Below are 14,700 nucleotides of genomic sequence, written 5' to 3' on the forward strand. Positions count from 1 at the left end.
ATTAAAAAAATTATCAGAATATTTTATATATGACAAAATGTTATTAAAAAATTTAAGATTTGGAAAATCTTACGATATAATTATTAAATGAATACAATTGTAATTTCGATTATTGCTTTACAATCAATTTTGCTCTTTCTTGCCAAAATCCCTAAATTTTTTATTGCTTAGATTAAGCCGGGTTAAATTGGACCGGTCATTGTGACGAGTTTCGACTCTTTTCCGTCCACCCATATGCTACATCCCATAAATTTCTCGATATGAAAGAACAAGTTTACAACATGAAAGAATTTCTTGCTCAACCGAAGAAAGTAGCAAGAATAATGCAAGCCCAAAAATGTTTATTTCCACTTCTCTGACGCAGACAAAAATTATGACACTTAAATTATTACACAATGAATTTCATCTATCTACTTCAAATGCACAACATATGATTACATAAATGAACCTTGATTCACATATCGGACCAAAATGTCACCCAAGCCTAACCTCGTTTGTATTTCGTCACCTAGTATTTCCGATGAGAAAATATTTTCTCGTATTTATATGAGGCCGGAATAAGGATTGTTGGCTTGAACTGCCATACCTAAGCCGTAGGAGTGGCCACTGGCAATATGGGTATTTCCAAACGGATTCATGGGTGGTTGTTGTCCCTTAATCATCAAAGGTGGTGGTTGTTGTCCCATAAACATCATTTGTTGTTGTGGATAATACATAAAAGATTGTTGCTGATTCGCCATAGCCCCGATCTGAACAAAATTTGGCGCAGCAACTGCGTTGGAGGCATAGAATGGACCGTGTGCGACTTGTGGCATCATAGAGTTGGCCATTGGAGCTTGATCCCATGGATTGTAACTCACATTCTGCTGGTTATTTCTTCTGATTGCATCGTCGTACAGGCTATCTAATGTAAGTTTGTCTAGCCCTCCAGCCTTTGTCAACATGAGAGGAAAACACGAAAAGGGGCTCTCACAAGTGCAGTTTGAAAACAAAAAATTAAAATTTTATCGGTGAAGTAACAAAAAAACATCGAGTGAAGATTTGACTGATACCAATTTACTAGAGGCAGCAGTGCTCTCATTGGAGCTTGGAGCAGTAACGAGTGCCAACTCCCAGCCTGTAGTTCCATTTGCCAAGTTTGGTCCATTGGAAGCTGGTTGTGCGGGAGAACCTATATCATCAACGAAACCTTTATTTATATCCACAACATTCAGAAACATATAAACCTTGATGGTGTCCATATCTGAAATCTGTTTTTCGATCCCATGAATAAAAAAGATTTCTTATTTTAATTTTGTTTTTGAATTTTCAAATCTTCCAACGCAATAACTTACATTAACCATTTATCAAGATAACATATTATCATATTTTAACATAACATACTAAATAATGATGATTTATAATATTATGTTGTGATGGCCAGCACTTTGGGATAATTTCTAGAAACATCTGCCACTAACAATAAAACATAATCATATACCTAACATACATCCTATTCCCATAAAACATTTTCTCAAAAGTCTTTCACCAGAATACAACAAAAGGACTCCAGAAAAGACCACACGAACAGTTCAATTTGAAAAAATCTCACCAACTGGTACAATGGCTAATGCTAAAGCATTCATCTGGTCTAACTCTGTTGCAGCGGGAACAGGATCATTCAGACCCTGTATCAAAGACAAATGTGGTGATTGGTAAGGGCTTGCATTTCTTAAAACAGGCATCTCCGAACTAATAGTGAAAAAATAGATTCAGGTTCTTCTCCTATATCTTAATCACATACAAGAAAATCTGGCAGTTCAGCAGCTGGAGCTTCAGCTTTTACCGGTTCTTTTACTTTTACCGGTTCTGGCGGAGGTGGGGATGGTGGACACTCTTCTTTCACCTCTGGACTCTTTTTATATTCTATCGCTAAGATCTCCTTGGGCTTATCATCAGCCTGTTTCATTGGGCACAATTAATTTTAACAATTGTAAAATACATTTGCCAACGATCTTTCCAGAGGAATATATCAATTCAAGCAATGGGACAGCTTTAAGATGTCATAGAACTTCTCCACAAAACAAGATTTTACGAACAAGTTGTATCACGAACTATGCTCACATGAGTTTAGACTTGCAAGCGAGACACAACAATGTGGACTGTGAGCACTAAGCAAGTACTTCACATTTTATCTTTTACCATATGAATATGATTGGGAAATGTTACTACAAAACCATTTCACACTCTCCGATTAACAGATGCAAAGACGGATGTTGAGTGATGGATAATAATTTTTTTTGACAAAAAAGAAATTAATTAATAAAAATAAAATGTATACAAAAAAATAAGACATTCGTCTAGTCGGTCTCTAAAAATATAATTGACATCCCAATTGAATACTATGTCCCAACATGAAAAAGTTCAAAGATTGTTGAGTTAGGCTAACATACCAGACCCTTGCGAACTGCAGAAGAACGTGGCGCCTCTCTCACAAACTCCTCCATGGCTTGAAGAAACGATGCAGGGGGCTATACAACACATCACGAAACAATGAAATGAGATACATATACAGGTCATAACGAATGACAAGAATTACAAAAAAGTAACTAAGAAGTCAAACCTGTTCAATTTTTATGTATCTTTCTCCCCGTTGAACATCAAGGTTTTTACATACTTCATAGAATTCGGACAATCTTTCAGCCTAGAGATAATCGTGATAAAATTAAATATATCATGACTAAATTATTTTCTAGAGAGATTCCTAAAAGTAAAAATACCAATCAAGTTATATTTTGTTTGATGGTTGTACCTGCACGCTAGCTCTCCTGTATATATCCAAAGCCTTGAGAGCATCAGGCCTTTGCATCTCAAAGAACTATCAGAAATCAAGTCGTCAGAACTTAAGTAATAGAGCACTCGGAGAAAGTCAGAAAAAGCAGAGTTCACAAGGGTACCTTGTCTACCAAATTAACAGTACCATCACTAATGGCATTGTAAATTTTAATACTTTCCGAAGCAACCTAAAAATAATAAACATTAGATATGACACATAGCAATGTCCACTGCAAGCTAGTTATTCTGAACATAAACATAAAATATAACTTAACGTACCATTGCAAGGGCCAATTGAATGACATGATTATGAATTGCTGCTCCTTGTGGCTGCATGACATCAACAACATACAAGTTCAACTATCTGATAGTCCACATATCAAACCAAGGTCATCGAACGTACCCTGAAAAACCAATATTAAAGATGACATTCAGAAAAAAATAAAATATAAATTTACCTGGCAGCTGAGCACACGAAAGAGAAGTTGCTGCAAAGACGGTAGATGCTCGAGCAACTCTGGTGTGTCCAGATCTTTGGTTCTCTGAAATAATACTTGCATTTAGTGGTAATCAAAAAAACAAATGACAAAAAATTATTTGTTTTCATGCCTCACTGGTTTAGACACAACGAGATTAAGATTAAAGTTCAGGGAAAAAATCATCAATTACAAAATTCTGTAATCAGCACTGGCCTCCATAAAGCACATATTCTAACTCGTACCAGTACTTGACCTTAATAATAATCGGAGGCTTCAACTTATTCTAATGTGATAGGAATATAGATATTAAATCAATTTCAAGCAGAGAGATTTTATTGAAATTTAAAAAAAAACACAGCACGACACAAACATAAAAAATACAGTGAATGTATAATAAAATAAAATAAAACGAGAGAAAGGGGTAGATATCTCACCAGATGATCAGCCTCTATATCATATTTCAGTATTCTAAAACACTCCAGCCTCTCCTCCAAATATAATGTATAGCAGCGGACCCAAGCAGAATAGTCCCAGGCTGGCCAAGTGATGCAGATGCATTTCATCGATAACTAATTATTTTGTGTACCTCTGAAGGACTATCCAAAATAAAACCCCTACCATTTGGACTGGAGTCATCCTTGAAATTTGCTAAGTTAAGAATGTGGCCTCTGCTCCGACCATAATTGATAAGTTCTTCCTGGAATGTAGGATCCACTTCCCTTAGTGCACGATGAATAACAATCAAAGTTTTTAAGGCCACCTGCAAAACAAGCTCACCGAGGCTAAGATAGAGAATAACATGCTCAAGAGCATTATGTGGAAGCTCAATAGTAATCTCGTTTCTCAAAATTGGAAGTAGAATGTATATGTGCACAGATATACACAAATACATATAGCCGTACAACTAAACAAAGAATCAAAGATATTAAAAATAAATGACACTCCTTAAGCATTTATAGTTCATATAAACCTTCATAACTACCAATATAGTATATCTAAACCTACAAATCAAGAGCACCCTTTGCTTAGCTGCATCACTATTCTCCACTACATACACAATGAGTACAAGCATTTCTTAGAAAGAGTAACACAAAAAGATGTTTCATGGAGTGGCCACTGGCGGCCAACCAAATAGCTTAGTGGAATAGCTGTAGTTTTCTAGAGAGTTAAATATTCATGTAATCTCGGATGTGTATGGGTTGAATTGTTTTTTCTTTTTATAAAAAAACACTAGCTCAAATCCATGCTAAGTGAAACAAAGGTCGAGAATCTATGTGTCACATGCATTCTCAGCCTACGTGTTTTGCTTGGACGTGAGATGCCCCAACTTTCCCATCTTTTCTCAATAATCTTTTGAAAGAAATTTGAGCTCTTGAAAAATGATCATATCTTTCCCTTTATATCAGAGTTTTTAGGTTAAAACTTCTTAAAGTTTCCCCATTAACGTTATGACAAGAAGCAGCAGCCGCTGCATGGTAGAAGCAAAATCATACAACCAACTCTCGTACTTAGTTCAACAGCTCTACCAAACTTGCACTGTTACAAAAGGTTAGAGAACTAAACATGATAATATATTAAACAATAACCGAGATTAATGTTAATCTTTATGCAGATATACCGCCCAATTTTGAGTCTTCGACAACCTTCTTGCAAGAGCATGTATGCAATATGCAACATCTGCTCGTGGTTGTGTCGCCAATACACAAGAAAAGACAGCTGAAAATGACAAACCATGATCAGTAAATGAATCCTCCTTTAAAATACAATCATCGGGAAAGAAGAGGCAGATAGGCAATATCTATAAATCAATGCCCACCTCTAATGTGTTTCTCTTTTGCAGGACGTTCGACGTGATTTGTCGCCCTAACAACAGCAATGTCCACTTCCTGTATGAGCAAAAACCCAACCAATATCAGGCATCCTGATTATTAAAAGCAACAATTTCTATGTAAAATGATTTTTTTTTTTTATAATAACCTTGTAGTCACTATTAATTTTCGCCAAATTAACAGTGGTGGAATCCTTAAGTGCACCAAGAGTTTTTCTTAAACTGCTCTGCGTTCCCCCACTAGACATCCTCTCTCTTAACTATAAATTCTGCGAAAAAAAAAGAATCCAAAAGATGAGTAATTACCAGTCCCAACTTCCTTTAACCGATCTTGACTTACAATTAACCAACAACTGAACATAATCTATCACATGAAAGAAATTTTCAAAATAACAAACAGTCTATTTCTGTCACATGAATAAAAATATAAGCCATCTCTTCATCAAAATCAAGAAATAAACTCAAACTATCAACACAAGATTCCAGATTATTGATCCTTTCGTACTTCTTTACATAAATTGATATAAAAGCATCCACATACAAAACAAAGAAACAAGAAGAAAAACAAAGAACATACAAAAGGAAGCAATAATATGCAAAATAATAATAATAATAAGCGGCAAAATATAAACTAAATCACACAAGAAAACCACTTTACCGCAATTCTACAACATAATTCAACAAAGCAACACAAACCCACAAAAGATAAAGCAAAATACCACCAAGAAAATCAATCTGATCATGAAACGCTGTGTCAACAAGAAAAAACCAAAAGATCGAAGACGGCACATAAACCCACCTTACAGACTCAATCTTTCACTCCCGGGGACACAAACAAAAACTCAAATTTTGAATGTTAAGAGAAAATTTTAAAGATAAAAAACCAAAAAAAGTCAGACCTTGAGCTCAAAAATGAGGGACAGAGAGAGTTAGGGAGCTAGTCTTTTTCCTTGTTGGCTGCCAGACTGTACCGAATAATTTTTTCTCATAGCCCGTCGGCGTTGATATTCTGAATATATTTTATACATATAAACATATACATACAAAGTATGTTGGAGCATATATTATACATCTTTCTTCCAAATTGGGCCGTTAGATTTTCCGTAGAATAAACGGGTAGACCTGTGTAGGGCTAGCCTGGTTAAGTACAACTTAAATTTTTTGTCTTCACTATAAACATTGAGCCCTGAATCAAATTTTTATGATTATATATTATTATTATTCTATATTTTTTTATTGGGATATTATATATTATTATTTATTTTGACGAAATTTAATTTAATCCGAAATTTTTTTAATCCAATTTAAAACGCACTCCTCAGAAATATCATTTCAGGTCTATGACTTTTTAAATCTTTTAATTTAATTTGAAAACTCTTCCCAAATCCACGAACAAAATAAATCCTAAATGATAATATCATAGAATTAAGGCAAAAACTTGTGTGAGACGGTCTCACGGGTCGTATTGTTGAGACGAATCTCTTATTTGGATTATCCATGAGAAAGTATTACTTTTTATTGTGAATATGGGTAGGGTTGACCCGTCTCACAGATTAAGATCCGTGAGACGGTCTCACACGAGACTCACTCTAGAATTAATGTTACATAAAAATTTTTAAAAACTTTTCGAGGATGAAATCGATAATTTCGAATTAAAAATAAGATTTTTGAATATCAAACTAAAAAAAGAAATCAAAGGGTCATCTTGGAATATCAAATGAAGTATTATGACTTTTGTCCAACTTTTACTATGTCCCACAAACTTTGACTCGGCTTTCTTGAACTCAGATTTAAATTTTGGCAAAAATTTGTGTGAGATGGTCTCACAGATCGTATTTGTCAGATAGATCTTTTATTTAGGTCATCCATGCAAAAATATACTTTTTATGCTAAGAGTATTATTTTTTATTGTGAATATGTGACCCGTCTCACAGATTATGATCCGTGAGACAGTCTCACATAAGACCCACTCTTAAATTTTTAGTAATAATTTGTAATCTTCACCTAGGGTTGAGCAAAAATAAAAAAGCGAAACATGATCATTGAGTTTTCGATTTCTTTCGAGTTATTATATGCAATATTAAAAGTATTTTTCAACATATTAATTTAATGATATGTATTTTTAGATCATATGAGTCTCTCACATTTTTATAGGAGTCGATATATATTTTGATACTCTAAAGACTAATATTTTTTAAAACTCATATGGAAGAAATCCTTCAAGATCATGCAAATATCTCATATTTTTATAAGAGTTGATATATATGTTAGATATTCTAAAGATTAACATTTTTTACAACATCATTTGAAAGAAATATTTCAAGTATAACATTAAATAATCTATTTCTTTTTCAAACATTTAGAGTATTAAAAAGTACAAACAAACAATTTCGGAATAATATCTCAATAAAATATTTTAAAGTTGGATGGCAATAGTTTAATAATTCAATAAGATGTAACCGTTGTACTAAAAAATATATTATAGCAATAAATTTTTGAAAAAAAAAAAGATGAAAAAAAATGCACAAGTATGCGATAATCACGAAGAGAATGAGGCCTTTTGAATTTGATACAGAAAAAATAATGTGTGCAAAAATTATAAAATCTGAAAATTTTGAGATTACTCAACGTCGACTTGTCACTTGGTAAAATTCGGTTCATCTTTTTGTGATTTGTATACAATGGCTATGGTATGTTATCACACGTATTGAGAAAATGGAATATTCCCTAAAAAGAGTAACAGTTGTTGACACAGGATGAGAGGTTTTGTGGTTGGAATGAATTGGATGGATTTGAGAATTCTTTGTTTTGGATTATTAAAAATAGTATTAAAATCCATTCTGTTTGGAGAAAAAGATTCGAATTTGGAATTTTAAAATTTTACTAAACTACCCTTATAAACTTTTGGTGGAGAATGATGTGTTGGATAAAAAAGTAATTTTATGTTTTTAAAATCCAAATCCCACCAAATCTTATCAAATTTGATGGGATTTGGATATACTTGTTGAAATCCCATTAAATCCCATGAAATCCTAAGCAAATCCAAATCTTTTTTTTTTTAACATCTTGCCAAACAGTAAAAATAGGATTTTGAAATCCAAATCCCATGAAATACTCCCAAATCCGAATTGCCAAACACACTGTAACTATATACAGTGAGCTAGCCGGGTCAAATAAAGAGTAGATTTATTGTAAGATGGATTCATTATTCATGAAACGGATAATCTAATCTATATTTATAATGAAAAATAATATTTTTGACATAAAAAATAATATTTTTCATATATTATATCGGGTCAGAGATTCGTGTAGCAAAATTGACTCGTGAACCGTCTAGTTTTTATAATACCTATATTATCACATATTAGGTAATTACTTTACTATATTATTATTAAGCATGAAGATCTTATAAATAATTTAATTTTTGGTGCTATGGTTTATTTTTTAATGTGTACAAAAATATTCTTCTTTATAATTCTATATATTGTCCAATATTCCAAAATAAAAGTAAAAACAAAATTATCGTAGTAAATTCACTAAAATATAATAATTCAATTTTATTCAAATTTAACTGTAGAGAAAATTATTAGAAAACATAATAAATTTATAATTAGATAATATCATCATATTTAAATAATTATTAGAAAATATTATAAAAATAATAATCTCTAAAGATTTTTAGTTTCAATATAATCTCTACATAGAAAAAATATTAAATATTAAAATATAATCCATGAATGGTGTGTGTGAAATTGTACTAATATTTATTGAATAAAAACTAAGTTCATTTATAGACAAGAAAACAAATTAAATCCGAAGTGAGTTTTAGATGTAGAGAGTTCAATAATCTTCTTGTTTTCAAATACATCAACCACTATACATGCCTCAAATAAATCAAATACAACATAAATCATTTTTCTATTTATAATAATAGATACAAGCAGAACGTTTCAAAGTATATCTATTTCCATGTATAAATAAAAAAATAATACGATAAAGAAATATTTTATTTATTATTGCATAAACATAATATATATCTTCGAAAAGACCTTGAAATCTATTTTCGAAAACACCTTAAACCTTTTTCACCGATATAATACTTAATTAGTGAGCTACAAGTTTAAATAAGGGTAATTTGTAAAAAAATACATCTGTCCAAGATTAATTTAACATTCAGTACCCAACAGTTTTTTTTTTAAATTCAGTACCTGACAAAACACCAACTTAGCTTTTACTACATATTTCATGCATTTTTACATTTTTACCCTTTCAATTAATAAAAAAAGTATATAAATACTTATTTTGGTTGCACATCTTCTCTTTCCACTCATCAATCCCGATTCATTTGGATGACTTGTATATTTAATTTAAATATTTTTTATTAAAAAAAAACAAATTCACAACTAATTGAATTTTTTGAAATACTTAGTTTTACTTATGAAATACTTAATTTCAATTTTAAAATACTTGATTTAGTAAATGAAATACTCAGAATGTTTATTAAAAACTGGATATTCGAATATGCATTTAAAAAAAAACCGCAACTAATTGAATTTTTTGAAATACTTAGTTTTACTTGTAAAATACTTAATTTCAATTTTAAAATACTTGATTTAGTAAATGAAATACTCAGAATGTGTATTAAAAACCTGGATATTCGAGTATGCATTTTAAAAAAAAACTTTACGCAACTAATTGAATTTTTTGAAATACTTAGTTTTACTTATGAAATACTTAATTTAAATTTTAAAATACTTGATTTAGTAAATGAAATACTCAGAATGTGTATTAAAAAGCTGGATATTTGAATATGCATTTAAAAAAAAAATCGTAACTAACTGAATTTTTTGAAATACTTAGTTTTACTTGTGAAATACTTACTTTTAATTTTAAAACTACTTGATTTAGAAAATGAAATACTCAGAATGTGTATTAAAAACTGGATATTCGAATATGCATTTAAAAAAAAAAACAAATTCGCAACTAATTGAATTTTTGAAATACTTAGTTTTACTTATGAAATACTTAATTTTAATTTTAAAATACTTGATTTATTAAATGAAATACTCAGAATGTGGATTAAAAAGCTGGATATTCGAATATGCATTTAAAAAACAAAAACAAATTCGCAACTAATTGAATTTTTTGAAATACTTAGTTTTATTTGTGAAATACTTAATTTAAATTTTAAAATACTTGATTTAGTAAATGAAATACTCAGAATGTGTATTAAAAAGCTGGATATTCGAATATGCATTTAAAAAAAAAAATCGTAACTAACTGAATTTTTTGAAATACTTAGTTTTACTTGTGAAATACTTACTTTTAATTTTAAAACTACTTGATTTAGAAAATGAAATACTCAGAATGTGTATTAAAAACTGGATATTCAAATATGCATTTAAAAAAAAACAAATTCGCAAATAATTGAATTTTTGAAATACTTAGTTTTACTTATGAAATACTTAATTTTAATTTTAAAATACTTGATTTATTAAATGAAATACTCAGAATGTGTATTAAAAAGCTGGATATTCGAATATGCATTTAAAAAACAAAAATAAATTCGTAACTAATTGAATTTTTTGAAATTCTTAGTTTTATTTGTGAAATACTTAATTGTAATTTTAAAATACTTGATTTAGTAAATGAAATACTCAGAATGTGTATTAAAAAACTGGATATTTGAATATACATTTAAAAAAAAAATCGCAACTAATTGAATTTTTTGAAATACTTAGTTTTACTTGTGAAATACTTAATTTTAATTTTAAAATACTTGATTTAGTAAATGAAATACTCAGAATGTGTATTAAAAAGCTGGATATTCGAATATGCATTTAAAAAAAAACAAATCGCAACTAATTGAATTTTTTGAAATACTTAGTTTTACTTGTGAAATAATTAATTTCAATTTTAAAATACTTGATTTTGTAAATGAAATACTCAGAATGTGTATTAAAAAACTGGATATTCGAATATACAACGCAAGTTCACCAAATGCTCGCATTTCCATCCAAGATTCATTTGGATGAAATGTTTATTTCATTTAATTATTTTTTTTTTTGTTAAAAATCAAATTCGCAACTAAGCATTGAACTTTTTCAAGTACCTAGTTTTACTTGCGAAATACCTAATTTCAATTTTAAAATACTTGATTTGGTAAATGAGATACTCAGAATGAGTATTAAAATACTGGAAATTCGAATATGCAACGTAAGTTCACCAAATGCTCGCATTCTATCCAAGATGCATTTGGATGACATGTTCATTTTATTTATATATTTTCTTTATTTTTTTTAAAAAAAATTCGCAACTAAGTATTGAACTTTTTCAAGTACTTAGTTTTATCTGCGAAATAATTAATTTCAGTTTTAAAATACTTGATTTGGTAGATGAGATACTCATAATGAGTATTAAAATACTGGATATTCGAATATGTAGCGTAAATTCACCAAGTGCTCACGTTTCCATCCAAGATGCATTTGGATGACATGTTCAAGGACTTTTCAGCAGCCACAAAGCTTTGAAAAAGAAAAAAGGCTTAGAGCGAAGATTTGTAGATTTCCGGACAATGTTCTTCAAGAGAATATCCCGTGATACGAACAAGTAACTTAATCCGTGTATTTAAAATTTACAGATAAATATGAAGTCGGATATACGTCGATAGTCATAGTTTAGTAGGTCGAAAGCTTGTGGATTTAATAAAACGACATGCAATTCACCCTTGATAAATAATTAAAGAGATTTAATTACTTCACTGAGTTGAATTAGTTTGGCATAGCTTGAGAGGGCGTGTTCAATTGGATATGAAATCTCGTCGAAAGCATAGATCATTGTCGAACGAATTAAGTAGTTTAGCGAGGGGTAAATGAAATACTTAGAATGTTGTATTAAAATACTGGCCAATCATGACTGAATTTACGTTGCATATTCGAATATCCAGTATTCTATCACATATTATGAGTATCTCAATTACCAAATCAATTATTTTAAAATTAAAATTAGGTATTTCGCAAATAAAAGTAAGTACTTCAAAATGTTCCATGTTTAGTGATCGAGCAAAACTTTCATTGTAAAATTCTTAGTGATCGAGCAAAACTTCAAAATGTTCAATGCTTAGTTGCGAATTTTTTTTAAAAAAAAAATAAAGAAAATATCTAAATAAAATGAACATGTCATCCAAATGCATCTTGGATAGAATGTGAGCATTTGATGAACTTACGTTGCATATTCGAATTTTCAGTATTTTAATACTCATTCTGAGTATCTCATTTAACAAATCAAGTATTTTAAAATTGAAATTAGGTATTTCGCAAGTAAAACTAAGTACTTGACAAAGTTCAATGCTTAGTTGCGAAATTATTTTTTTAACAATAAAAAAAATAATTAAATGAAATGAACATGTCATCCAAATAGATCTTGGATGGAAATGCGAGCATTTGGTGAACTTGCGTTGTATATTCGAATATCCGGTTTTTTATACACATTCTGAGTATTTCATTTACTAAATCAAGTATTTTAAAAATTAAAATTAAGTATTTCACAACTAAAAGTAATTATTTCAAAAAATTCAATTAGTTGCGACTTTTTTTTAAATGCATATTCGAATATCCATTTTTTTAATATACATTCTGAGTATTTCATTTACAAAATCAAATATTTTAAAATTGAAATTAATTATTTCACAAGTAAAACTAAGTATTTCAAAAAATTCAATTAGTTGCGAATTTGTTTCTTTTAAATGCATATTTGAATATCCAATTTTTAATACACATTATGAGTATTTCATCTACTAAATCAAGTATTTTAAAATTAAAATTAAGTATTTCACAAGTAAAACTAAGTATTTAAAAAATTCAATTAGTTGCGATTTTTTTTTTTAAATGCATATTCGAATATCCAATTTTTTAATACACATTCTGAGTATTTCATTTACTAAATCAAGTATATTAAAATGAAATGAACATGTCATCCAAATGTATCTTGAAAGAAAATGCGAGCATTTGGTGAACTTACGTTACATATTCGAATATCCAGTATTTTAATACAACATTCTAAGTATTTCATTTACCCATCGCTAAACTACTTAATTGGTTCGACAATGATCTATGCTTTCGACGAGATTTCATATCCAATTGAACACGCCCTCTCAAGCTATGCCAAAATAATTCAACTCAGTGAAGTAATTAAATCTCTTTAATTATTTATCAATGGTGAATTGCATGTCGTTTTATTAAATCCACTAGCTTTCGACCTACTGAACTATGACTATCGACGTATATCCGACTTCATATTTATCTGTAAATTTTAAATACACGGATTAAGTTACTTGTTCCTATCACGGGATATTCTCTTAAAGAACATTGTCCGGAAATCTTCAAATCTTCGCTCTAAGCCTTTTTTCTTTTTCAAAGCTTTGTGGCTGCTGAAAAGTCCTTGAACATGTCATCCAAATGCATCTTGGATGGAAACGTGAGCACTTGGTGAATTTACGCTACATATTCGAATATCCAGTATTTTAATACTCATTATGAGTATCTCATCTACCAAATCAAGTATTTTAAAACTGAAATTAATTATTTCGCAGATAAAACTAAGTACTTGAAAAAGTTCAATACTTAGTTGCGATTTTTTTTAAAAAAAAATAAAGAAAATATATAAATAAAATGAACATGTCATCCAAATGCATATTGGATAGAATGCGAGCATTTGGTGAACTTACGTTGCATATTCGAATTTCCAGTATTTTAATACTCATTCTGAGTATCTCATTTACCAAATCAAGTATTTTAAAATTGAAATTAGGTATTTCGCAAGTAAAACTAGGTACTTGAAAAAGTTCAATGCTTAGTTGCGAATTTGATTTTTAACAAAAAAAAATAATTAAATGAAATAAACATTTCATCCAAATGAATCTTGGATGGAAATGCGAGCATTTGGTGAACTTGCGTTGTATATTCGAATATCCAGTTTTTTAATACACATTCTGAGTATTTCATTTACAAAATCAAGTATTTTAAAATTGAAATTAATTATTTCACAAGTAAAACTAAGTATTTCAAAAAATTCAATTAGTTGCGAATTTGTTTTTTTTTTTTTAAATGCATATTCGAATATCTAGCTTTTTAATACACATTCTGAGTATTTCATTTACTAAATCAAGTATTTTAAAATTAAAATTAAGTATTTCACAAGTAAAACTAAGTATTTCAAAAATTCAATTAGTTGCGATTTTTTTTTTTAAATGTTTATTCGAATATCCAGTTTTTTAATACACATTCTGAGTATTTCATTTACTAAATCAAGTATTTTAAAATTACAATTAAGTATTTCACAAATAAAACTAAGTATTTCAAAAAATTCAATTAGTTACAAATTTATTTTTGTTTTTTAAATGCATATTCGAATATCCAGTTTTTTAATACACATTCTGAGTATTTCATTTACTAAATCAAGTATTTTAAAATTACAATTAAGTATTTCACAAATAAAACTAAGTATTTCAAAAAATTCAATTAGTTACGAATTTATTTTTGTTTTTTAAATGCATATTCGAATATCCAGCTTTTTAATACA

General features: G+C 29.3%; 1 protein-coding gene across 2 annotated transcripts; it reads right to left on the bottom strand.

The window, feature by feature from the left end:
• Positions 1-321: 321 nt before the first annotated feature.
• On the bottom strand, positions 322-6,143 carry LOC140825951 (putative clathrin assembly protein At5g35200). 2 transcript variants are annotated; one of them, XM_073188013.1, is made up of 16 exons: positions 6,021-6,143; positions 5,271-5,390; positions 5,110-5,179; positions 4,912-5,009; positions 3,912-4,053; positions 3,728-3,828; positions 3,273-3,356; positions 3,094-3,144; positions 2,937-3,002; positions 2,792-2,857; positions 2,603-2,683; positions 2,433-2,510; positions 1,784-1,939; positions 1,592-1,667; positions 1,053-1,171; positions 322-932 (listed from the first exon to the last, which is right to left on the bottom strand). In XM_073188013.1, the coding sequence occupies exons 2-16, from the start codon at positions 5,367-5,369 to the stop codon at positions 543-545; spliced, it is 1,677 nt and encodes a 558-aa protein (XP_073044114.1). In that variant the 5' UTR covers positions 5,370-5,390; positions 6,021-6,143; the 3' UTR covers positions 322-542. The 2 variants fall into 2 exon arrangements, with proteins under 2 accessions (XP_073044114.1, XP_073044115.1); XM_073188014.1 differs by having other exon boundaries at positions 5,921-6,066.
• Positions 6,144-14,700: the final 8,557 nt, after the last annotated feature.

Source organism: Primulina eburnea, chromosome 3 (assembly GCF_022965805.1).
Source record: "Primulina eburnea isolate SZY01 chromosome 3, ASM2296580v1, whole genome shotgun sequence".
In the NCBI taxonomy this organism is placed as follows: domain Eukaryota; kingdom Viridiplantae; phylum Streptophyta; class Magnoliopsida; order Lamiales; family Gesneriaceae; genus Primulina; species Primulina eburnea.